The 25245-nt window shown below is 46.8% G+C and overlaps 2 protein-coding genes across 4 annotated transcripts in view; one reads left to right on the top strand and one right to left on the bottom strand.

Annotated features, from left to right (window-relative positions):
- Nucleotides 1-6718, top strand: part of Slk (STE20 like kinase) — a 58829-nt gene extending 52111 nt beyond the window's left edge. For all 3 annotated transcript variants that reach the window (XM_078015175.1, XM_005333592.5, XM_005333590.5), the window contains one exon: nucleotides 3163-6718. In XM_078015175.1, coding sequence (XP_077871301.1) covers nucleotides 3163-3309 — 147 coding nt within the window. In that variant the 3' untranslated portion in view covers nucleotides 3310-6718. The remainder of the gene's footprint in view (nucleotides 1-3162) is intronic.
- Nucleotides 6719-8081: 1363 nt separating this feature from the next.
- The window catches only part of Col17a1 (collagen type XVII alpha 1 chain), a 47927-nt gene continuing 30763 nt past the window's right edge, over nucleotides 8082-25245 (bottom strand). Inside the window, exons 28-56 of the mRNA XM_021731823.3 lie at nucleotides 25067-25102; nucleotides 24363-24425; nucleotides 23208-23243; nucleotides 22868-22939; nucleotides 21726-21752; nucleotides 20819-20854; nucleotides 19966-20001; nucleotides 19600-19680; nucleotides 18498-18533; nucleotides 17898-17975; nucleotides 16943-16996; nucleotides 16790-16831; nucleotides 16580-16633; nucleotides 15937-15996; nucleotides 15589-15615; nucleotides 15101-15166; nucleotides 14822-14872; nucleotides 14226-14348; nucleotides 13686-13823; nucleotides 13193-13261; nucleotides 12684-12824; nucleotides 12090-12179; nucleotides 11885-11995; nucleotides 11231-11377; nucleotides 10574-10939; nucleotides 9856-9993; nucleotides 9550-9612; nucleotides 9329-9409; nucleotides 8082-8987 (exon numbers count right to left, since the gene is read on the bottom strand). Of these exons, the coding sequence (XP_021587498.2) occupies nucleotides 8935-8987; nucleotides 9329-9409; nucleotides 9550-9612; nucleotides 9856-9993; nucleotides 10574-10939; nucleotides 11231-11377; nucleotides 11885-11995; nucleotides 12090-12179; nucleotides 12684-12824; nucleotides 13193-13261; nucleotides 13686-13823; nucleotides 14226-14348; nucleotides 14822-14872; nucleotides 15101-15166; nucleotides 15589-15615; nucleotides 15937-15996; nucleotides 16580-16633; nucleotides 16790-16831; nucleotides 16943-16996; nucleotides 17898-17975; nucleotides 18498-18533; nucleotides 19600-19680; nucleotides 19966-20001; nucleotides 20819-20854; nucleotides 21726-21752; nucleotides 22868-22939; nucleotides 23208-23243; nucleotides 24363-24425; nucleotides 25067-25102 (2375 nt within the window). The 3' untranslated portion in view covers nucleotides 8082-8934. The remainder of the gene's footprint in view (nucleotides 8988-9328; nucleotides 9410-9549; nucleotides 9613-9855; nucleotides 9994-10573; nucleotides 10940-11230; nucleotides 11378-11884; nucleotides 11996-12089; nucleotides 12180-12683; nucleotides 12825-13192; nucleotides 13262-13685; nucleotides 13824-14225; nucleotides 14349-14821; nucleotides 14873-15100; nucleotides 15167-15588; nucleotides 15616-15936; nucleotides 15997-16579; nucleotides 16634-16789; nucleotides 16832-16942; nucleotides 16997-17897; nucleotides 17976-18497; nucleotides 18534-19599; nucleotides 19681-19965; nucleotides 20002-20818; nucleotides 20855-21725; nucleotides 21753-22867; nucleotides 22940-23207; nucleotides 23244-24362; nucleotides 24426-25066; nucleotides 25103-25245) is intronic.

Genomic DNA, 25245 nt, shown 5'->3' with positions numbered 1-25245 from the left:
TTAAATTTTCTTGGAGATGTCAGGGAAAGCTGTAGAGAGAGGAAGATTCTTATAAGACAAGTGAGTCTTAAAGGGTGAGTAAGAGCTTGCAGGGTGGATAGGCAGATTGGAATGGAATGAGACAGTTTAAGTAGAAAAAAGAGAATGAATAAAAATGATATATTCAGAGAATTGCAAGTAGTTCCCTATCATTGGAGGATGTGGGGGCCGGGGATTCCTGTGTGGGGCCATTAGGGAGGGAGAAAGATAGGAAAGGATGACACTGAGTCTGGACAGGTTCAGATTGACTGAGCCCTTGTAAGTTGTGTAAATTTAAAATCTAGGAAAATAGGAATGGCTTCCCTTCTTCCTCCCTCTTTTCCTCCCTCTGTTTTTCTTGTTTGTACTCTATGTCCTTGGTCTCATTGGCTAACTATTTGTTTGGTTACCTTGCTGTGAGCCTTTCTCTTTGTTAACCTTCAAAGTTGAACTTATTTTCTCATGCCCTTCCAGCTTGCAGTATGTCAGCCAGTCCTTTGTTCCATTCTTCTGATCAGTCAGACAAGGAAATGTGTATTTGGGCCCTATTATGTGCCCAAGGTTTACAGAATCAGTTAAGAGTATAGTTTTTTTTTAATATTTATTTTTTAGAAGTAGTTGGACATAATACTTTTATTTATTTATATTTATGTGATGCTGAGGATCGAACCCAGGGCCTTGCATGTGCCTGATGAGCGCTGTACCCCTGAACCACAATCCCAGCCCCAGAGTATAGTTTTAAAGTTTTATTTATTGTTAAGTTTCTTGAAAAAGTAATAACATTCAACTGTTTCAGAGCTCTAAGGAGATAGAAGAGCAAACAGTAATAAATACTTTGTCTCCAGTTTCACTTTTAATTCCTTACAGTCTGGCTTCTGCCTCACAGACCTTGTTGACAGGGTCACGAGTGAGTTGCTAATTAAATTCCCTGACTGTATTTGTTGTCATCAAAAATGTTATTTTAAAAAATTTTCTTCTCACCCTGCCTTTGTGACAATTCTGTCCATTTTTTGCTTTTCTTTGTTACTTTTTATTTGTCTTCCAATCTCCTAAAACATAGATGTGTCTGAGTTTTACCATTTCTGTTCTTTTCCTGGATGACATTGTATGATTAGCTGTTGCATATTTAAGGACAGTTACAAAACTAAAATAGTAGAGTTGGGCAGGATGAACTCTTAAAATCATACAGGTACGTGTTCAAATCTCAGTGCTGACACTGAAAAATTTTATCATTTAAAATTTCTAGGTCCAGTTTTCCTTATGTGAAAAATAAGGGTGATACTATCTACCTAATTAGGGTTATTAAGAAAGCTAAAAGAAGTAATATGTTGTTGTTCATTGGTTTTATAATCAGTTTGAGCATCATGCTGCCATTTTCTACCTGGATATTTTGTTTCTCCTCACTTTATTCAGGCCTCTGTTCAAGTATCATCAGTGAGTCCTATTTTTGATCACTATATCCCTTCTTTATTTTTCTTTATAACATTCATCTTAAATTTGTCTGTTGTGTCTTCTAAGAGAATATAAGCTCCTTAAAAGCTGTGACATCATCTCTTCATTCACTAATACATACTGAGCTACTAGAATAGAGTAGTTCCTGGCATGTTTTAAATGATCAGTACATACCTGGCAAAATGGGCTAAAGAATGTAGTCAGCAGACAAGTAGTCAGCAGATATCAAACCAAACTTTGCATCCTTTTTCCTCCTTCACATGTCTTACCTTTCCCTTCTCCCTGCAACTCCAGCTATTCTTCCTACATTCCCTACATTCCCTACATTCCTTCCTCTTGACATTCAAGCTAGAAACCTAAACTAATTTCATTTCTGTAATACTCCACATTCAATCAGATGCCAGTTAATTTTTACTGTTTTTATAATATTTCTCCTTCTCTTTCCCACTGCTTACGGAAATTGTTTAGTAGTATCCTCATGGGCCCTCTGCCCTCTAGTTCCCTTTCCTTTCTTCCTACTAGCATGCTGTCATCAGAGTGTATATCCTCAAGAACAACTCCAAAACTGTCATAGTAGTGCTGATTAATCATTAGTTCCATCATAGTATAATATAAGTGCCTCATATTTACTTTGAAGCCTTGATAGTGTCACACTTAGACCTTTCTAGTTTTTGTCCCATTAGCCATTTTGTTCCCCATACATGCTCCAGCATGGGTAGAATCACCATTCCTTACACCAGTGCCATAGTTTCCTGACTTTGTGCCATTGTTTTAGCTTCCCCTGTTTGGCATGCCTTCCTGGTCCTGCCTATCAACTTCTAACCATTCCTTCATGACTAAGCTCGTGTTTTACCTCTTCTGAGAAACCTCCTTGAATCCTTTCATATTTTTCCTGTACTTTTTTTGGCCTGAACACAGCACTTTTCTCTTACCGATACCTGTCTTAGTCCATCAGGTCACTATAACAAAATATCACAAACTGGGAAGTCCAAGGTCAGGGTGCCAGCAGAGTCAGGTTTTGGTGAGGGACCTCTTCTGGGTTGCAGAGTGCTGCTTCTCATTGTATCCTTTAAACTCTCTTCAGCCCTTTGTAAGCTCCACCCTTATGACATAATCACCTCCCAAAGTCCTAAACTCCTAATAAACATCACATGTGGGATTAAGTTATAATTAATTCAGACATTTATCAAACACTTATTGTTTATGCTTTATTATGGGGATGTAAAGATAAGTCTGATTTAGATATTATCTTTAAACAGTTTATAATCCAGTGTGAAAGGAAAATATTCACATCAATACCATAAAAAGTAGGGAGTGGTAAGTGCATATGAGAGAGACAGATAATAATTAATAATAGGTATCATCTATTAGAGTGCTCAGTACGTGTTAAGTACATCATTATCACATTTAATCTTCATATACAGTAGGGTAGATGGTATTGTATAGCAAAGGAATTAAATTATTCAGTAATTTTGAGAAGTTAAGCCATTAATCCAAGTTTCCATTCATGTGACTGAGTCTTGAACATGGGGCTGTGCTGAGCTTATGATTTGATAATTATTGAACAGTCATGTTTTCCTTAGTATGCAGAGAAAGTGTTTTGGAAAAGCAGTTTTATCTTGGCTGTCAGAGTAAATTCTATATACAATATGATACACCAACACATAATTTATTTGTTCCTTCCTTTTTAAGACACTGGAAGAAGAGTTTGCCAGGAAACTGCAGGAACAGGAAGTATTCTTTAAAATGACTGGGGAGTCGGAATGCCTTAACCCATCAACACAGAGCCGGATTTCCAAGTTCTATCCTATTCCTAGCTTGCATTCCACTGGATCATAACAATGGGAAGCATTCTGTGGTTGGATTTAGCTTTTTAAATATGTCATTTTTTTCCTTTTCATCTTCTGTCACATTCTATATATCAAATATAGCTCATGAAGACAATCACCTGCCTCACCTCCTAGGTGGTTTATGTTGTTGTTGTTTATTTGCTTTTTTAAAGCAAAGATGAAGGGAAAACGAACTAAGACAGATGCTAGGCCATGTTGGCAAAGTAGCATCTTGCAGTAATTCCCTAAGGTGATTTTGTATATCCCTTAAATATTGTATTCTTTAGACACTGTTACTGAAAAACTGTTAAGAGAAATAATGTTTAAAGTTATAAAAAGAAAAAACCTGTTACATCACTAAGTATTAATAAATATCTTTTTATCTGACCTAACTTCTCAGTGATGCCTATATTCTAGAGTTGGAACTCTACTGTAGAGAGTTAGAATAATTTTCTTTTGGTGAATCGGCTCTCATGAAAAAGCTACAAGTTGATCAAAATATGCTGTTGATTTAGTAAATAAATACATTTTATCATCAAAGATGAACAAACTTAAAAAAAATTCTTCCAATAAAATTTGTCTATTTAGGTGGGAACTATTAATCAAGGTGCTAGTTTTATTAAAATAGTGCCTAAAACACTAAATTTCAATCACCTAAAAAATCTTTTTGATCAACAGGGACAAAACACCCTTAGCATGGAACATTATCATTTAAAAATCTTGCTCATATTACCATTTAATAGAAAATTTTATCCTGAAATATATGTTGTACAAAGTATAGAAAGATTAAAAAAGGTAGCTGTTAAATGTGCAAATTGGAAATATAAAATTGCATTGAAATACAGATTTAATTGTCCTAGTATATTTCCAAAAATAAAACATGAGCTGGTTAATGCTCTACATCTTAGAAAATTCTGTTCATTTAAAACTCTTGAGAGGCCTGTAGGCTCTGGGTTGTATTTATAAATATATTTTCTAAAATTAATTTTAAAAGTATTTGTTCAGAGTAATTTTTTAAAAAAAAGATTTGTGTTAAATATTTAGGCACACATCAGAAATTACTTTTTGTTGTTTTGAAATGAGGTTACTTACATTTTGGTTTTATTTTGTTCCATGTTTAAATTATTTATTTTGAGTGGGGAAAGCCCCTCTATCATGTGGTTGCTGATATGTGCAGTTATTGATGAAATGTACAGTCTTGGTCCCTTTTGAGGCCTAGAATTTCTACCATGTGTCAGGTCAAACAGTATTATGAATTATCCTCTGGTGTGTGAGACAGCACATTTATAAATGATGCTCTCTGCCTGCCTATTCTCTTTTAAGAGTGCTAGGTACCAAATTGTAAACATTTCACTTTTTAGTTAGATACTTTTGAGGCTGGTGAAACATTTAAATGTAACATTTGGGAACACTGATCCATATTAAGAAAATGTAAAATGTCTGTAGCACTTTCTTGCAGTTAATTTGAAAACTTTGGATGCTGAACTTTATTTTGTCAGTGGTTTAGGTGATTTAAAAGTGCATGTGGAATTTTAATTTTGTAACTGTTTTGAAAGACATAATTTACTTGGACAAACTATAGGTAGCCTTAACTTCTGGCCAAGTTTGTTTTTTTATATAAATATAAATATATGAACATACACAAGTATATATTATGTATGGTTGTAAATTCATACGCTTATCATATGAATGTGATATACAAAACTTTTAATGCTTTATTCTCATGTTGGGTTGGAAACTTTTGAAAGCCTTTAAAAATATATATCTTTATAAAGTAATATTCAGGGTGATGATGGAAATTGTTTATATTGTTATGATAAAAATAATGGTATAATATTGCGCAGTGTATTTAATGACTTTTGTGAAATGAGAGATGGGAGAAAAGCTCTCTCACTTTCACTTTGAAATTTTCAGTTAATTGGCTTTTTACAAAGAAATTCTTCAGGCAATGGACATTTTTTCAGTATATTTTTTTTTATCATTTTTTCAGTATCAAATAATTTCAGGTATCATTTTATCTGAATATTTGAGTCTTTTATTCCTTTCCCCTTGAGTTTCAGAGTATTGAATCCAGAGAGAGACTCAGAGTGGAGCTGGGTAGTTCATGTGCAGCCCTTTATCTCCCTTAAACCTGCCGTACTCACACTGAGTTCTCTTTCATACATGACCATCTTTATGTGGGTTCAGGACTATACAGTGATATGTATGTAGGAAGAAACATTCATTTTAATACTTCAGGTTATAGAAATCTTTACAAAGTGTTTTGTTATAGAACATGATATTTGTACACATACCTGCCCACTTTTTGTTAAGGCCTTAAATAACAATGATCTTTCTTTCTTGCATGAAGTGTAGAGGAGTGGGTCAGGGGCATAGACTTTTTTGAAATCAAAGTGCAGTCAAATCCATCCCTGCCTTGTTTTATTGCTGAGGTCAAATGTGCTATGAAATACATAAAAAATAATTCTCCATATGTGCACCCTGAACAGTCGCCTCCTCCCCTTGTCTCTGCGTACTGTGGAAACACCACACCTCCATACTTCTGCAGGCCCAGCTCCTGTAGTGTGGAGCATTGGGCTGCTTTTCCTAGTCCTGTCAGTCCATAGGTTATGGATTGCTGAATTAGCTGCTATTCTAGTTGGAGTCACATTAAGCTTTTTCTTACCCTTTCTATGGGGAAGCTCTAGGGTGGGTAAGAAGGACATTTAGAATACTTTCGAAAATATTGGAACCTTCCTATAACAGGATACAGCAAATTGTAACTAAACATAAACCAGAACCAGAGCTACCTCTAAGTAGTGTTTCCTTAAGCACAAAGCTCTCAGGCATATGAGACCCTCTTTAATTGAGGGGCTCTGATTTCTTGAGCATCAGCAAGTTTCAGAAGTGACTGTTTTTTGTATTCTTCCAGTTATTTTGTACCTATACACTTTTTCTCATTCCATACTGTTCACATGACAAAGACTCTTCTAAGAAGCCAAATTCGGTCAAATTATTAACTAGGGATATTGGTGACTAGTGCAAAACCTAGAATCCAGGGTAAAGAAGAGAGTTCCAGTTGTCTTCTGATTAAGTAAATCAATTCTTTTCTGGGAAATGATCTTTTGTAGGAAATGGGATGATATTTTAAGTGCTTTTTTTTACATTGAAGGTGCAACAGTTAATGCCTCTATTGTTGCTGTACTATGGCTGACAAGGTTTTGATAACGCTTTAGAATTTCTGCTGCAAGGCTTGGAATAGAGTGTTTTATCAATTTTAAATGTTGGCTGCGGCTTTCTGTGATCTTTTGCAGTGTAATAAGTTCATAAGCTGAATTTCCAGAAAGAATTTTTAGATTATGCCTCTTATCTATTTGGGATCAACATGTCTTTTCAATCATGAGATTGACAAATGAAAAATAAAGTTATTTCTTAATCTATTTTGGGAAGCAGTTTGTTTAGTTTTTTTTTTTTTTTTCTTTGAGGTTCTTTGAAACTAGTTGTCCTGTGTGAGAACATGTTGTAGCTTTTCTTTCTTTGGTCCTAGTCATATTTTCAAGTTTGCCATCTCTGGGTCTTTTGACCTTCCAGATTTATTAGAGCTCCTGGCTATCTGTGATTCACACACACAACACACATACACATACAAACACACACATTAACAAATGTAAGTTTTACTGGTAACTTGCTGGTAGGTGTCTTCAGCATGCAAACCCCTCATTTGGGAGGTACTTAAAATATTCCCATCAACATGTATATACACATATTTTTATTTGCCTTTTCCCTGCCTTAGGATCAATTATTTTTCTGAGCATTACAAATCGTATGACCTCAGTTCTGCTAAAATAACCTCTGTCATTCGTAACTGATACAAGATTATACACTGGTACACTGTCATACAAGATTCAGTAGACACTAGGCAGCATAATTTGGCAAGTCTTCAGCTTAGCTGCAGGAAGGCATAGCTTGTCATTTTCTAATCTAGGAGTACTATTGCACTATTGAGCTCAATCTTGACTTAAAAAAAAAAAAAGACAAAAGAGGCTCAGCTCTATTGCTGTCCAATGGCGGCTGTTTCTCATGTCTGCCCATCTTTCTTCTGGGTTTTGTCTAGAGAAAGTACCAAGGTTGGACTTGGGCATAGAATTCTATGAAGACTTTTTTGATACCTTAGTAAAGTAAGTCTAGTAATAAGATAAAAAGTCCTATGTCTGATAAGTCAAGAATCTCTATTAATATATATTAATACTTGGAGGCTATATTTCAGTCATTTAGAAGAACAGAGGTTAAGTAGATTTAATTTAACCCCATGTTTAATTATCCAGTAGTCAGAACTCAGAGCTTGTAACAAATTCACAAGTTGGCCAAGTACAGTCTCTATGGAATTTGAATATCTGATTTTAGGTGCATTTTCTTGGAGTATTTGATATTTGCATATCCTCCCTTAATCGATGTTTTGATATTCTATTTCTGGCTTGGAATCATAATTCCTTTGCACCAGGATAAATCACTACATTAATTGCAAATAATGTTGCTCTTTGGTGCATATGTGTCTATTTCAAGTAATCCATGTTTAAGGAAAACTTTCAGGTACTTTATAATATGCCCAGATTGAGTTAATAGTTGCAGATGAAGTTCTATCTTTAAAGGAGCTTAATAATTTAATAAAATGTTAGCTCTGTCCCAAAGTACAATTAATTTTGTTTTCTTGTGTTTATAATAAGCTGTGAGACCCAATTAACCCAGAATATTTTCTTTTAAAAAAAATTGTTTGCTTAGATGGTTCATATTAGACATGATATTAAAAAAGAAAAAAAACTTTAATTGGAAATTTTACATTGAAATGCCTTTTCATCTTATAGACCACATACAAATGTTTTAGACAGTGAAAAGTGCTTAAAAACCAACTGCACCAAGCCCCCATCCCATTTCCTAAGAGCAGAACAGAGGGTGACATTTGTGAGTGGAAGCTATCCTCCAGCTTCAGGTATTCTATTTCTGCCCTCATCTTCTTGCCCCTCCTTGCCCATTGTCCCTCTTGTCCTATTTGCTGCAGTCTAGTTGAGTATAACATATCTATGCATCCTAGCAGGGGGCTGTGGATGCAGATCATAACTATAATCATACTTCCTAAGCAAGTGGGGATCTGATCTGCATATATATGCATATATAACTATTAGAAACCTTGTGATCTCCCACAGGGGAAGAAGATTTTTTAATTTTTTCAATTGCAAGTCTCTTCTTAGCTAACTCTCCATGACTTGAGAATGTAGTAAACCGGAGGAAGGAGCTGATAGCACAACTTTGCAACAATAATCAAAAGATACCCCCATCAAGTGTTGCCTCCATGAGGCACCCCATCTCTATCTTTAATTTTTGGGCTCATTTTTTAGGCAAAGCTCCAAGACTTGCAAGCCAATGCTTATGTAACTGACTTTCCTAGATAGGAGCTTGAACTAAATGTTAAAGAAGCCAAGGAGCTTGGATCTAGACAGCAGGGAAGTAAGTCTCATGCTAAAATGTTGCAGCTATTCTTAAGGTCCATCCAGTGAAGTTGTTTCAGGTTGTGTATCTTTGCCTGAATTTTTTTTCTTTTCAGACTAAAACAAGGGTTCCTAGGTGACTGTGTCCAGGGGGCTGCTCTGCCAAGTCCAGCTCATGGTTTGATGGCAATACTTCTCTTCCTCCGCCCAACGTAGACTTGGTCACCTGTAAGTTAGGAGGTGAGGAAGAAGTTAAAAATTATCTGTGGTTTATGGGGACCTTAACTTGGACAATATGGTGACTATGACTTCCACAACGATGGTTAAAAGAAGAACTCTTGTGATACTTTGAATTCATTTATATAATTTACGCTGTATCATTACTAGCTTGGCTCTCCTTTTCCTCCCTGCAAATAGAACTCCCCTTCCAGTCTCCCCAGCTGAAATGTGATTATTATTGCCAATTGTGTGCTTGATGGTGCTGCCTTAGCATTTTCGTGAATGTCTCAAGCTTGCTCTGTTGAGCACCAACCTCCAGAAACTCAGAACATCAGCATCAGTATTTACCTTTGTCTCCTTTTTCTCCCTTGTGCCCTTGAGGGCCAGGTGGCCCAGGAAGGCCTCGTGATCCAGGAGGGCCTCTGTCACCTAAAAGGGTAGAAGGGAGCATGGCATTAATAAAGAGTGTGGAGGGCTGGGGGTCGAGGCGTACCCATTGTGGGGGCTGCTTCTCAGCAAGAGGTTGTCATTACACAGCCTCTGGTGCCTGTTTTCCTGTCACCACTTACCTTTGGGTCCTGGGGTGCCCATTTCTCCCTTCTGCCCAGGGGGTCCTGGAATGGTTCCATAAGCTGTATGGGGGGAAAATAATGGCCTTAGGCTAGAGATTGTCTGAAGCTGGGGAGGTCAGGTGATTTATTCAAAGTAATACAAATTGGTAGCAAAGGAGTCTGCATTTGGAAGAGGAAGCAAAGTTTAAAAATTATCTGATTTTTAGCATCTCAAGGTTTTCATAAGTTTGTATCTATGGAGCAAACCCCATTTGAGACACTGCCATGGGGTGGGTGCTGGGAAGGCAGTGGGGATGGCCTTACTTCGGAAGAAGTCCATGAGGTCTTCAGTTACATTGCTGTAGGCAGAGAAGACCTTGCTGATGCCAGGGGGACCCTGGGGCCCAGGCTGCCCTGGTGGGCCCTGGACAGTGTAGGCCATTCCCTGTAGCAGGCCCTGACCTGGAAAACACCAGAGCACGGCGCGGGAGGTTGGGATCACTCACCACGGTCTTCAGCAGGAGCACATTGCTCACAGATTGTTTAAGTCCCAAAGCAATTAAGTTAAATGAAGCTGTCCCAAGGGACAAACCCTGTAGACTTCCACTGTACCCTCCTGTGTGACTAGCACAGGTCTCTGCCTGTACGGGCATTCCCAAAGGACTTTGGACTGCCCAACTATGTCTGTGCTGATCAACTACAAGGAGAAAGGACTTCTTAGCCATCCACCTCCACTCAGCCCCACCAGAAAGTCATCATGGTCCTTAGAGACCCAGGACAGGTTAGGTGTTGGGAAAGCAAAGTACTGAGAGCCCAGTGTGCTCTGCTTCCCATGGCTTAGGTTCTATTTCTGGGGCCCCCCATGCACCGAGCTGGCTGAAAATTAGGAATGGGGCCTCCTGTCTTCTGTCCCTGCCCATCTGATTCCAGAATCACTGTCTTCACAGCCTGAGTGCTTAAAAACAAGAGAGCTGGTCTCTGGGGCCTAGATGCTAAGATGCTCACAAGCTCCCCCTGCACCAAGGCCCATGTCCCTACTTACGTTGCAAGCTCTCTGACACCCTCACAGCCAGCTCATTGTAATCCAGGTCTCCAGCGAAGCCAGCTCGGAACGATTCGCCATTGCCACCATACACGCCGCCTTCTGATGCTGCCCCATAGCCCCCACCTCTGCTGATGTCAGTGCCATAGGGACCCCCATCTCCTGTGCCAAAGGCTCCACCTTCACCCAGGGAGCCTCCATTGGTTCCTCCAACACCTGAAGAACTGTAGGACGTGCCCCGACTGGAGGAAGAGCTGTGACCCCAACTGTAGGAATTATCCCGTGACACCAAACGGCTGTCTCCTGGTGGTCCCTGTGGCCCAGGAGGGCCTGGGGGCCCAACGATGAAGCTGCGCACATCAGGACCTGCGGGGTAGGAAGCTGCCTGAGCAGGAGCTCAACTCCTTATGGGCTGAAAGAATTGGGAGCTAGATAGTCTCTCTTGGGGTATGAATACCCTTTAGTGACCTGAAGGGAACTTCAAGGTCCTTGCACACCAGTGGGAGGACGCTGGAAGGAAAGCAAGTGGGTTTCCCTGCCTGGGGGGCTCCCTGGTGTTTGCCTCCTAGGCTCCTTCAACCACCTGCCACTCCACTTACAGGGAAAAGCAAGGCCTGGGGAAGGGCTGTGGGGGCACACCCAAGTCAGGACACATACTTGTGAGGTAGCTAATCAGCTCACTCCGGAAGTTGTCACTGTTTTCAGCTGCATAGTTTACCAGAGCTCCTGAGACACCTGGGGGCCCTCGAGGACCTGGGGGCCCAGGAGGGCCTGGAGGGCCTGTGGTGAATGACAAGCCTGCACCTGAGGGAGAAGAAAGGAAGAGAAAGGTCATAGTCCTGTATGGAGAAAGCTGATTCTCAGCCTGGCCTCTCGACCTGCTGTGGACTCCCTCTGAAAGGTGGGAAGGTGAGGCTGGGCCTCCTGGATGCGGGGAAGAGGGAACAACAGGAGGCGTAGGGCAGCCCCTGTCCTGGCACCATCCAGGAATGGCTGCTCCTGCCTGGCCCTTCCACCTGTAATTCTGAGCCTCCTTCAACCCAGATTGTGCCCTCTTCCCAGCCCCTCACTACTGAGCATTGGAGCACCCAGGCCGGCTCATGAATTGGGAACTCTGTCCCTCCTGACTTCCCTCTACTTCTCCCCCTGCCAAGGCTGAGGGGCCTTCACAATAAGGGACCAACAACCCCAGGGCCCTTGGTGATAGTGAATTGATTCAGTTATCCATGGCTTCCTTTGCTAAGACCCATGGGTACCCTAAGGCCAGGCTGCAGTCCTCTGCCCTCTTCCTCCCTGCTCCCAGTACCCTACTGTGCAAGTAAGAAGAGAGGTCCTCCATGCTGATGCTGGACCATGCATTGCCTGGGATCCCTGGTGGCCCTGGAGGACCTGGGGGTCCAATGATGCCTCTATATTCAGACCCTGAGACACAGAGCGAAGCAATCAGTCACAGCTGGGACCAAGGGCTGTGCCTCCATCCCAAACCTCATGGACAGATGCCCCTACTTGGCCTTACCTCGGAGCAAGGAGAGGAGCTCCTCATAGGAAGTTCCTGGGAGGCCAGGGGGACCTGGGGGGCCCGGAAGCCCAATGCCGATCCCAGAACCTGGGGAACAAAGTCCCAAGTTGTGATGGGCTCAGATCAAGCAAAGGAAGGCGAATGCAAATGCCTTGTCGGAGAGGAGTTCAGACACACAGAGATCTGGACAGATGTGGAGTCCAAGAAGGGAAAGAAGAGGTGGCAGAAAGAGGCAGAGAGGACTGATGTGGAGACAATCCTGTGCAATGCCACCAGAGGAGGCATGGAAGAGAGGCAGGTCAGCATCTGTCCAGTGTCATCCTCCTGCTGGGTTATAGGGGTGTGCGAGCATGTATGCTATGCCCAGTGCAAACTCCATGCTCATCTTGCCTCCCTCACCACACTCTTTGACTTGCTCTAGGGCTACAGGTTTGAACAGTTGTGAAGGCTGCTCCCCCTACTGGGTTTGCCGAAGCCTGGCAGGAGGTGTCACTTGGGCCATCTCAGCAAAGTTCAATATCTGGTCCTCATTGCAGGCCCTTCCTGACCACCCTGCCTGCAGAGGGCAGGCCAGGAGGGGCAGACACTCACTCGACATGTAGCTGATGATGCGATTGCTCAGCTCTGCATAGTCCAAAGACAGGAGGGAACCATCTCCACCAGCTCCTGGTGGCCCTGGGGGACCCCGAGGGCCCATCAGGTACTGACGCAGGTATTGACGCACTTCATCACCTGGAAAGGAGAGGATGTGCTAGTTAGTGAGGACCCACCCAGCCATGGGGTTCCTCAGTGACAGTTGTGAGTTCTGGGATGCCAGGCCCACACTGTGTACGGGGAGGTGGGGTTCGGAGGGGGGTCAGCAAGCTTCCAGGCACTTGGAGGGGCCCCTGCCTGCTTGCTTGGCATTGTCTGGAGCGTGGAGATTTGCCTCGCACTTTCCAGCTTATTTGTGTCTCAGTAAGCAGAGTGAACAGTGAGTTAGCAGCTCCTTGTTCCAAAGGACTGCTTCCCGTTTGAAGCCCTCACAAAGTGTGTATGACAGGTGGAGTCTGGAGACGGCAAGGAGGGTCCTACCCTCTCATCCCCCACAGGTGACTCACGCTGCAGCACAGCCAGGATGTCTTCGGAGGAGATGGAGGACGAGGAAGAGCTGATACTGTACCCTGAAGCTGCAGAAGAAAGACGTCAGGTGACCTACTCTGGTCCTAAAGCAGATCCTGTGTATCCAGACCTGAAATACCTGGCCAACCAGTCACTTCTCTTTGAGGGAAATGAATGAATGGGGGGCATTACAGGCATTTAGAAAGCACTCATTTAGAAAAGCCCCAAATGGTGGTTATCATTGTTGTTATTATTATTTTGGTGAGAAATGCAGTTTGTTTTCCACAATGAGATCTAGTCTCATTCCTTCCAGATACTGCCAATATGAAGGATTCCTTTTTATGAGCCAGACAAGAAAGGCCTGTGATTAGGAACACACTGGCCAGATGCTCACAAGGGCTAAGCAAACAGAGAATTAAGAGATGAGACTCCGGGAACAGGAGTGGACCCTTGGGAGGAAGATGACCGAGCCAGGGGTGGGACCAGGCTTACTCTGCAAGTACTTCACAACGTGGCTTGCCAGCTCTGCGTAGTCAAAAGTCTCTCCTGTAATAGTGGTGACAGGCCCCGGAGGACCTCGTGGGCCTGGGGGACCCTGTACTCCAGATAGATAAGACCTAATGCTGTCACCTGCGAACAAAGGAATGATATAAAGTCAAGCTGGTTCTCTCTGTGGAGGAGAACTGCATTACGTGGGGCCGCCCCACACACGAGCTCAAAGCAGGGCCTGCAGGGAGCTTGGGCTCCTTTGGTACTGATAAAGAAACTGAGGCCTGTGTTGGGTCCATTGGCCCGTGAGGCTGTGGACCAATATGACTCCATCAGCCACCCATGTACCAGGATGCAGAGTGTGTGCATTTGGACCTCCAGGTGGAGCGAGGATGAGGCTGCATGTGTGGACAGGGGTTGGGGCATTCACTGACCTACAGGACAGGCTCCATGGGTGCTCCCTGCATCCCACATAACCTGTCCCCTACCCCCTGGCCACTGCTGCCTTACTCAGACCCCTGGCATGGGATGCCGGCCACTTACTCTGCATGTACTCAGAGATGTACTGATGAATCTCCTGGCCGGAGCTGCTCAGGGAGCCTGGAGGCCCAGGGGGCCCTGGTGGTCCAGGTGGGCCTGGCACATACATGGTGCTTGATGATCCCCCTGCAGGGAAGAGAAAGTGTCCTGACTTGGTTTCTTGGCACTAGGGTCAGACCCAAGCTCCCTGAGGAGGGAGGGGCTTTCTCAGTGGGAGAAATAGGACAGTGGCCAAGAGAAGGGCCACCTCTTTGAGGGGCATAGAGATGGGAGTTGTCCCAGGCTAAATTCCCATTTCTTACAGCAACCTGTTCACCACCTCACAGAATTTCCCTTCTCGCTGATCACCCATAACACCAGGGGCCATTTGTCACTTGGCATTGTTAGTTATCTTTAGATGTCTTTAGCAGAACCTGTGCTTCCCTCCTACCCCACCAGCTTGTAGCCTGAAAGTCAGCACTTGATCCTCACCCACGAGGAGGCACTGACTCAGTACTGAATCATGGCTAAGTTAACGAACAAATAGATCAATGTCCTCATTGGAATGATCAGTCTCACTTGAAGTAGGGAGAGGGACTTGGGTCACCTTTTGTTCTTACCTTGAGAAGGAACTCCAGGGATGCCAGGAGCCCCTGGGACACCGGGATCACCTGCAATCCAAAATGAAGCCTTGTTTGTGTCCCCTCCTCTGGGCAGACTTCCCTGCTTGAACCCAACAACACTTAGTGTATGGTTCTTGGTCTTATTACTGTAATGATGCCATTAGCTCTGTTTGGGCAGAGACTGTCCTCTACGTCCTTGTCTCTATCTCCCTCCACCTGTCCTCTCTTCTGCCTCCTCACCACCTTCTTGACTACACCCTCAATGACCTTTGTTACCTTTGGGTCCCTGTGGGCCAGGTGGGCCTGGTGGTCCCTGTAGGTCAAATGCCAGGGAACTGGAACCTGAAAGCCATGAACACACAGTACAGTCAGCCAGGGTTGGGAGAGTCCCTGGGCAGAGCTGGAAGGGGCGATGCACAGCACTTAACTGAGGCTAAGAATGCCCAGAGACCCTGCTGTTCTGAGGGACACTCCCAGAGGGGACAGTTGGTTCACTCTCCTCCCAATCCCACCCCATGTTGGAAGCCCCCAAGATCCATGACTGCTGGGCCGACTTCCACTTTGGGCAGTCAGTGCCGGCTGCACACTTGCATGCACCTGAGCTGCCTGCACAAATGAAAATACTCAGCCACCCCTAGAGGCACTGGGATCTACTCTGGCTCACATGAACCAAATGTACTTCCTGTAAGCTCAAAGCTCTTGCGTGTCAGCTCTTGCCACCCCACCCCTATTCCTGGTCGTGTTTGATGCCAGCTCTACTGTACCTTGATGTCTTCGGGGGCCTGGGGGACCTAAAGGAAGGAGGCAGAGAGCTGTGAGACACCTACTAACACGGAGGAGGAGACGGGGGCACCAGTGCTGCAGCAGATGCAGAACCTGGGGCTCCACCAGGTCAAAGGAGGAGGAGGCGGGGAATTTCTTTACAGAGGTTCTGACTCCTCCCCACACTCCCGCCCCCTGCTGCAGGCTCCTGAGCCCCTAAAGGGACCTGGCAGGAGGATGAGGAAAGGCCCCTCCATGCTCAGGCAGCCTCATCTAAACTCTCCTAGCCACCAGGTGGGTAAGCAGGGGATTCATACTGGCTCCTGGTCTCCCTGGGACACTGCTCTCACCTGGGTCTCCCTTGGGGCCTGGGGGGCCAGGTGGGCCTGGAGGGCCAGAGAAGAAGTTTTCTGTAGAGGAAAGAAGCAGTTTGAGTGCAGACACAGTGGTGTGCTGAGGAAGCAGCGCACAGCACAGCACCTGGCATGGTGTAGATGTTCAGTCAACACTTGACAGATGGATATAAGGATGGGTGTTTGCATGTTTGTATGGTTGAGAGGTTGGGTATAAAAATGAATGAGTGATAAGATGAATGGATGAATGGATCATCCACAGGGACGAGTTCTGGCCTGATCTTTGCTCCAAGTTTATTTCCATAAGTTCCTCTGCTAAACTGTTGGCATTTATTTCATGTGCATGTGTCCTGTTACTTTTTCAGACCTAGGATCCTTGAGGACGAGACTCAGGCCTCCCCAATCACTTCAGGAACTCTCCTGGGGCAGAGCTGCTGCTCCCTCAGGCCAGGGTGGTTGGGCTGGCATGGCTTAATCTCCCCATGTGCAGCAAGAAGCAGGAAAATTATGCAGACACAACACCCATGGAGAGGCAGAAGGAGGATGCCTGACATATAGGTCTGGAAGGTCATGAGGCTGTGACCATGGATCATGCCAGGGCTAGGGCAGGGACAGATGTGACTCAATACCACAACATTACCTGAGTCAGCCAGGAAAGATCCTGGTGGGCCTGGTGGGCCTGGCAAGCCTTCCCCTAGAAAGAGGAGCCCCCAAGATACATTAGTGCCAAGAGGGGCCCTCTGCCTGGGAGGAAAAAGAGACAGGGAGCTCTTTCCTAAAAACCAGGCTGGAGGGCACCCCCTTTCTTGTTACCTCCCTTCCCCACTCCTGCAGGGAGCCTAGCTCTCACCTGGAGGTCCTCGGGGTCCTGGAGGGCCGGGGATGGCAGGCCCTGCAAAAGTGAGTGAGTAAGAGGAAGCACTGAGCTCAGGGGGCCAATTCACCCCCAGAGCAGGATCTAGGCTTCCTTACTAAGTGCCTTCAAGATCCCTGAGTTGCTCACCTGGTGGCCCACGTGGCCCAGGTGGGCCTGGGGGACCTCGTAAATCAAGACCTTCTGTAGAGAGAAGAAAACAGAATTGAGAGAAAGCAGTGGCCAGGCTGTTCTCTGCCCTGCTCCTGGTTGCCCACCAGCATGGTCAGCCTCAGGTGGCCAGGTTACATTCATGCCCCAGGGACCAGGCCGTGGGTCTTGGCACAGGACCCTCTGGGACCCCATTTGCTGATGGTGCCTTTCCCTCAGGGGCAGGGTAGGGCTGCAGTCAAACTTCCTGGCAACTAAAAGTAAGTAGGGAGTTGGGTAAAAGCTTGGGTTTCGGTGCCACTTGGCCTTCCCCTAGAAAGCAGGGATCAAATCTTTATCCTGCATATGCGGCTGGTGACTCTGGGCAAGTTCAGCCTTGATTTCTTCCCTGTGAACCACAGCCAACTTACATTATGGTGGCATCTTAGCATAAAATGCCACTGAATGCTAAGTCCCCAACACAACTCAAGCACAGATGAGGGCCTGACCAGGGTGAGGGTGTTGTTTTATAGCTTGGCATGTCCGATGTCCAGGTGGAAGGCACCTGTAACTCCACCTGGGCTATGGAAAGGACTTCGTAGACAGGCGGCTGCAAGAGCCAACTGTGCCAGCCTGGGCCTGTGGCTGAGAATCACAGAGCCTAGCCACTGCCCTCTCTGAGTGGGGGATGTGCTACTCCCGCCAGCCATACTCGCTCCCATGGCCTGGCCTGACCCTGGGCCTTCTGAAATCCCAGAGCCTCTGACAGCTGCTGCATCCCCAATGACTGAGCCTCCGCACCAGACAAGCCCTGCTGTTCTTCTGAGCCCTCACTGCATTGCGTAAGATCTGGTCATCCTCACATCGGGCTCTCGCGGATGACTCACTGGTGCAGCTGCCATCTCTCCCACTCCTGCCCCCAATGTCACCTGCCCTAGAGAATGGTGGCACTCACGAGCAGAGAGGACTTCGGAGATGGAGCTGCTAGAACTGATGAAGGATTCACCCGCAAGTCCTGGCTCCCCTCGTGGACCTGTGGGTGGGTACAGAGTTAGGTGGGCGCCCCTGGCAGTGACCGGCCACTGCTTTCCCTCTGCAGTGGTCACAGGGGCCAGAGCCAAGGTGGGGCAGAGCTATGGGAGGGCAGTGTCAAGGGCCAGTGAGCAGGGCCAGTGTGCTGATAAAGGACAATTCCTTCTGAAGCCAAAATTCCCCAGGAGGCCTTGGGCCAGCTTTCCCTAAACCTGGCTATTTTTTGATATTTGGATAAATCTCTTGACAGCCGCATGATTATCAGGGTCTAGCCAGAGTTCAACCTTGAGTAGGGGGCCAAAGAGCTTTAATCCCCCGTCCTGAGGATCCCGAATTTCTGAGAAACACGGAAGAAGGTGAGAGCGGGTAGTTCTCTTTGCAGCTCAGGCCTGGCAGGGCCCCAGGGGAAGAGCCCCACCCACCCTCCTGCTCTTTTCCTCCCAAGTACAAGGGTCCAAGCCCCACCTGGGAAGAGAGTCCCCTGACAGAGCCACAGTCTGAAGTCTTTCAGGGTGTGACATACCTTGCTGTCCTGGGAGACCAGCGGGGCCAGCAGGACCTGGAGATGGGGTCAGGGAAGAAGAGGCTAAATCACACCTCTAGGTCACAGGAAGAAAAGGGAGGTACCCAGGTCCATGTGTAACCCTCACAAGGTGTGGCCCAGTGGCCCAGAAGGGGTGGCTTGTTTATTTTGAGAGCAATAAACAATTTGAGGCCAGTCTAGAGAGAACCTCTCTGACAGGTGCCAGGAATCCTGAGGGTAGTCAGGGCTGTTCTCAGTGGTTAGGGACTTACACATGTCCCCACTGTCCTCTCTCACTGGAGCTCATCAGGAGGGAAGGCTGGTATATACTTGCATTATTTGTATTAAGTTATGTACTTCACAAATATTTATTTATTTTTGATGGTGGTGGCTGAAGCCAGGGCCTCACACATGCTAAGCACATGCTCTACCACTGAGCCACATCCCCAGGCCTTCATAAGTATTTTAAGCAACTAAAAATATGTGACAAGATCATGGGAATTTTGGAAGGAAAAAATTATTCATCATTCTTTAGCTTCTGAGCATTTTATTTCCTTCCATCAATTTTTTTTTTGCATCTTTCAAAATTAGAGTTGCAACTACAAAGCACATATCAAGTTCTTTTAAATGCTTACCAATAACTCCTGACAACTTTCTCCAAAAGTCTTCATGGTTTTGTAACATCCCATGTGACTGGAAGGTTTGGGATATTTTCTGCTAATAATCACTAGCATTTGTGTTGCCCTTGATGCCCATTTTCAAAGAAAAAACTATGGGCTCACTGGTCTGGTTCTAACTGCTCTTAAACTTCAGAGGCAAAATGTTCTGGCCTGCTGCTTCTTGGCTGTGTGACCTTAGGTGCATCATTTACCTGCTCTGAGCCTCAGCCTTCCCATCTGCAAATGCTATGTGGCCTCCTCTCCTGTGAGGCAGGATAGCTGATCTGCCTCCTTGACCATGAACACCAGGTTCTGTCTCTCAGCCCTCCTCACTCTCTTTCCCAAGGCTCTTCCCCTGGGTTTCAGGATTCGAGCAAGCATGGCTAGAGTCAAATGCAACCACAGCATGCTGCTGATTGGGCAAAGCAAGAAAACAGACTGACCTGGGGTACCTGGGGGCCCTGGGGGTCCCATTGCTCCAGGAGGTCCGGGGGGGCCTGGGACAGTGATTGTTGATGATCCACCTGGAAACAGAAGGCACATGAACCCTGAGCCCCACTTTCTGGCTCTGAGGCTCCGGCAACAATAGCAGGTTGTGGGCCAGGCAGACTGGCACTTGTGCCTCTCTTCACCTCTGAACTCCCCACCTTGCCTGCCTGCTGGCCCACAGACCTCACCGCCACATCCCATCCCAAGAGCCATGCTTCCCAACCAGTGCTTCTTGGAAGACACAAAGGCAGAGCCAGGGCAGGTGCACCACACAGGAAAGAGAAAGACACCATAAGGAGGGCCCTCCCAGACCTTCCTACCTGAAGTTACTATCTTGCCTGGAGTGCCAGGTTCACCTGGGGAGGACAAGGAGGATTGGTCAGGAGGGTAATTAGGGGCTCACAAAATCATTTTCATCCACTCACTAATAAATCTATGGACTCAGATATGTCTGGGATGGATGACCTCGGCTGTCATTATTTTAGGGTTACATTTATTTATCCTGTAAGAACTCCTTGGCCCAATCAGTTGTCGGAAGTAGTTTCTGGAAAATGGTTGTTTCGAGGGTCCCACCAGGAGTGACAGTGGCTCATGACAGACTACAGCTCTAGAGCATCAGGATTCAGGAGCTGGGTCACAGGGACAGAAAGAACACTGTGTATCTCTGGGCTTGCTCAAGGCTTGTCTGCGGGGCATCTGCCATTTTAATAGCATTCTAACACTCTCACAGAGCCACCTCTCAGGAGGACCTGGTGGACCTGGTCACACTGAGGCCTGTGTGAAGAAAAAGACCAACCATGTCTTCCAGCCTGGTTAAGAGTCACAGTATTGGGGACCAAGCCTAAGCAAGGGGGAGGAGGCATGAATGGGGCCTTTAGAGGAAAATCAGGGAATAAGAAGTTTGGGGGTGGGCAGCTCCCTTCCTGTTCTTCCTGCCATGACTGTCTGGAACCAACAGTGAGGCTCTGGTGTGGGGTGAGGAGGTGGAGTGGAGGAAGAGGCCTAAGGACCCAGGGCCTGATTGCTCAGCACGGACCATTGGGCTCCCACCTCTCAGCATTTGCTGGAGCCACTAGATGCCACTGTTGGTCCAGGCTCTGGCCAGAGAGGGGCCTCCCTTTTGCAAAAATGACTAGTGAAAAGAAAGCACATCTCATTTGGAAAATCACTTACCTTTAGTCCCCGGAGGGCCAGGGGTCCCAGGAAGTCCTGAGGTGATTAAAAACATGTCAGTCAGGATAATTAAGGTCCCAACATTCCAGACAGCCTGGGGCAGTACCACGCTCTCTGTCACTCAGCATAGCCACACTGGCTGCTGGTTGAAGCCCTGAGAAATACGACCTGGCCTTCAGCATTAGCCCAGGCAGCCGCTGAGGGAGCCTCTTGCCCTGAGGCCCGTCCTTCTCTGGGAAATTGGGCAAAAGATGGGCTTGAGGGAGGCTGAGCCCAGGAGCTCTGCTCTGGGGGATTCCAGTCCCACTGGGTTGTGAGCTCCTGGTACCTGCAAAGCCAGCCACAGTCCCCCTGTTCCCCCAGGCTGGGGCTGGCCTGCAGTGCTCCTGCTCGCTTTTGAGCATCTGAGGATGTCACTGAGCATGTAGTGTCTGGGCCCCTGCTGTGTGGTTTCATTTGAAATCCTTGCCTAATTTCCTTTAGGAAATGAAGGGCTGAATGTGGAGATGGTTTCTCAAATCCAGATGGATAATTATAGGATGGACTTGAACAAAAAACGAGAACTTGAAACAAGGTGGGGATGGTGGCCACTCCCTCCATGCTAGTGAGGAGCGTGAGCCTGTGTCGGTCACCAGAGCTCCTGCCCAGCAGCAGCCCCCACAGAGCTGCTCTGGGGCATTCCTGCTCCGGGAGGGACAGAGCAGTGAGACAGAGCAGCAGCGTGCCATCCAACCTCATCGTTACCAGAACGGTGTTCTAAGCTGTTCCATGTATGTTTTTCTTGCTCTTCTCAAGTCTCCTTGTGGAAGGGGGGTTGGGGGAAGGGGAGGCACTCTCAGGTGACTGGAGAAAAGTGCTGGCCAAAGTGGCTATCCTGGAAAGAAGTGGGATTGACCCCGTGACTCACCCTGAGGTCCCTGGGGTCCTGTGAGACCTGCAGAAAACAAGACACAGGGGTGAGAGTTGAGGTGCTAGGGGCTGTCCTCAGCTGCAAGAACAGGTGGACACAGCAGTAGAGGGGTCAGTGGGTACAGGACAAGCCTCACACTAGGGTGTCCAGGGCCCTCCCAGCACTGGACAGAGAGCAATTCTTTCGATTTTTCAGTGAAACAAGCCATTGCTTCCTCAGGCACTGGTTCTAAACTTCTTTGGGTCTACAAATCTTATGAAATCTGAGAGCCAAGGACCCAGAACACCAGAACACACACTTACAGACCCCCAAATACTGCCCCAGGTTCCCTCCGTTAGTGCCACACTTGCACACACCAGCTAGGTGTCCCCCTGCCCTCCGTGACCCCTGATGAATGGCCACCTGCTATAACCACAAAACTTTCTTGGCTTTTTTTTTTTTTTTTGGTACCGGGGATTGAACCCAGGGGTGTTTAACCATTGAGCCACACCCCAGCCCTTTTTGAATATTTTTTAGAGATAGGGTCTCATTGAGTTGCTTAGGGCATTGCTAAGTTGCTGAGGCTGGTTTTGAACTTGTGGTCCTCCTGCCTCAGCCTTAAGATTTGCAGGGATTATAGGCCTGGGCCATGACGCCAGGTTCTTGGCTGTTTTTGATCTGTTCTTCTTGCCGCCTTAAGAATCCTGCTCTTGCTTGGCCCTTGGTGGAAACGCTAATGAGGGCTTTTCTCCTTTGACTGGTAGGGACCAGGTATGGCCCCAGGAAAGCAGGACAGAATGGGAAAGGCCCAAAGGAGCAAGATATCAAGCTGGCATTTGAGTGTGCCATTTTAAGTATCCTTGCCCCTTTCTAGAATTCCTTGCTTTCAGTTGTTAATCCCTCTCTCCCAAGTGCCACACTTGGTGGCTCTAAGTGGCCAGGGCCCTGCAGTCACCACGCATAGCACCACCTGCTGTGTGAGTTTTCTGCTGAGCTGTTGGAGGTAAAGGGGATAAGGCATGTGAGGGTGCACTGGGGTCCACACGTGTACACACACACAACATATCATCCCATGACACCCCTAAACAGATGCCCACACACCTCTGCACATCTCCACCTGAAAACCAGCAGGGTGGGGCTCCCTCTTCCTGCCCTGTTACCTGGCTTTCCTGGGTCTCCAGCAGGTCCTGGTAGGCCATGGGTTCCAGGCATCCCCGTCATGCCTTGCTCACCTGTAGGGAGCATGGTCAATGAGAAAGGGTTTCCCTGAGGAGAGCTGACCACCAGTGCCTCAGAGCCAAGGCCTCTGGGATTTTCCTGACTGTCCTGCTGGTGGGCAGGAAGGAGGAGGGGAACAAGAACTGGACAGGCACACTTCCACATGCCAAATGCATGTGGCATTATGATGAAGGGAACTGGGCACCCATGCAGGGACACAGGTAGAGCAGGGAATGGGAGACATGGGCAGGTATGAGTGAAGACAGGAAATCAGTAACCAACCTCTTGGGCCTTGTTGTCCATCGGGGCCAGCAGGACCTGAGCAAGCAGAAAAGCAAAGTTCATCAGTCCACGGACCCCTGGAGCTATTTCTGTGACTCCCCTCCTGTCCCAGTAGCCTCAGAGCTTGAGGTCTCCCAGGTGGAAGCCCTCCAAACCCTGTCTATGGTGTTGACTGCAGGAGAGCCTGCCTTTGTCCCACCTTCTGGAGACAGGCTTCTCCTAAGCCAGCCACGGTCTATGTGCCTGCTGAGAGTGGTCCAGGGCTCCCACCCCACTGCGAGGGCTAGTGCTCTTAAGTGTTCACCTCATTTCCTTGAGGTCCTGGAAGTCAAGGTCTTCTAGTTCTTGTCTCCTCTGCTCCAGGTATCTGCTATCCTAACCCCATCTGAGTTGGTGTATTCTGGGGCTGTGCCTCTACTCCCTTGTCTTTACTCGTGTTGTGTCTGCATGGATTGTTTTCCCAGCTGATTAGGATGAAAATCTGCCTAAGTCTTTAGAACCATCTGAAATGCCATCTCCTCTATCCTTCTGGTTGGGAGAAATCTCTTCCTCCATTATCTAACCATCGTATTTGGGACCTTTCATTGGCCCCTGTCCCTTCTTGTAAGCTTTATCTCCTCTTGAGGGAGCAAAATGTCTTACTTGTCCTGCCAACAGTCAGTGCTTGCCAAGAGCTGGTGAAATGAACAAGAGAAGGTAGGGTGTCCCTAGTGGGGGAGGGGGGCATAAGCCCTCTGAGACACCATGGTTCTCAGCCAGCCTGGTCCTCTGCAGGTCCTCAGCCAGCTTGTCTGCCCTGGCTGTCAGGCAGCAAAGGGTAGCCACAGGGTGGCCACCTGGATCTGGTTGTGAAGCTCATCCTGGGGTGGGACACTGGGAGTCCCAAGGGACCTCCACTGTCTTTGCCTTGGCTTCCAGACAGGAGTCAGGATGATGGGCCACACCCCGCCAAGCCTGACTAGAGCAGTGAGAAACCCACAGAGAACTGCAGCTTGCTGAGCCCCAGAGGGATCCTCAGACGCAGAAATGACCCAAGAGGGGGACTTGCCCAAGGGTGGGCAGGAGAAAGAGAGCTGGAGCGGCAGCTCTAGAAGAAGACTCTCTACAGGGCCATGATGAGCTCTGGAATAGGCAGACACTCTTTGGGACACTTACCCATTGCTCCTTTAGCTCCGGGCTCACCCACCGCTCCAGGCAAACCTCTCACTCCAGGCTCGCCTGCACAGGACAGAGGACCAGCTGGTTGGAGGCTGGCAAGCTAATGTGTGCTTTGAACATGGTAGCACGAGCCCACTTCCTCCCACAGCTCAAGATGCCTACCTCCTCTCCACATAGAGGAGGTGAGAAGCAATTGCTGCTTTGATTCCAAGGCCAAAGACCCCTGCTCCCCCTGGAAGTAGGCACAGATTGACCCAGAATCCACATACTTGTGTATGAACCCAATTTCCTTAGAAACAGAAAGCTAACCTTTGTGGTCAAATTATCATTACCATCAATGTCCTTTTTAATGATGCCAGTTGGCAGGCAGTAAGTGGCTGAGCAGGTGCAGTGGCACACATTTTCTTCCACTCTGAAATTTGCTTATTAATTTTCCCAACTGGATTCGTCCAGAGGGTCACAGATGAATAAATACCCCCCTTTTTGTACCAAGTATCTATTGTTTGGACTGTGCATTTTGAAGAGTGTTTGACCCCCCCATTTATGGCCTTATTTTATCTTCTTGGTTTTTTCTAGAAGGAAAGTTTCCTGAAAGTCTTGAGACAGACATTCTGTCTCCTTCTGTATTTTTTTCCATCTCCACTGAACAATAGACTTAAAAGTCATGAATGAACTAAAGTAGATTCCTGTGGAGGACTGACCTGTGAGGCCTCGAGGTCCTTTCTCACCCTGGTCACCTAAAACAAAACAAGGTGGGGACATCATTAGTTGTGAACCAGGAAAAGAATCTCCCCAGTCACAGGGACCCATGGGTCTCCTTACACTTGGAGGCTCCCACCAGCAGGATACTGGTAGGAATGTGGCGTTGGTGAAGTTGCAG

The sequence above is a fragment of the Ictidomys tridecemlineatus genome, chromosome 1 (genome assembly GCF_052094955.1).
Source record: "Ictidomys tridecemlineatus isolate mIctTri1 chromosome 1, mIctTri1.hap1, whole genome shotgun sequence".
Classification (NCBI taxonomy): domain Eukaryota; kingdom Metazoa; phylum Chordata; class Mammalia; order Rodentia; family Sciuridae; genus Ictidomys; species Ictidomys tridecemlineatus.
This window is presented reverse-complemented; position numbering and strand designations above follow the sequence as displayed.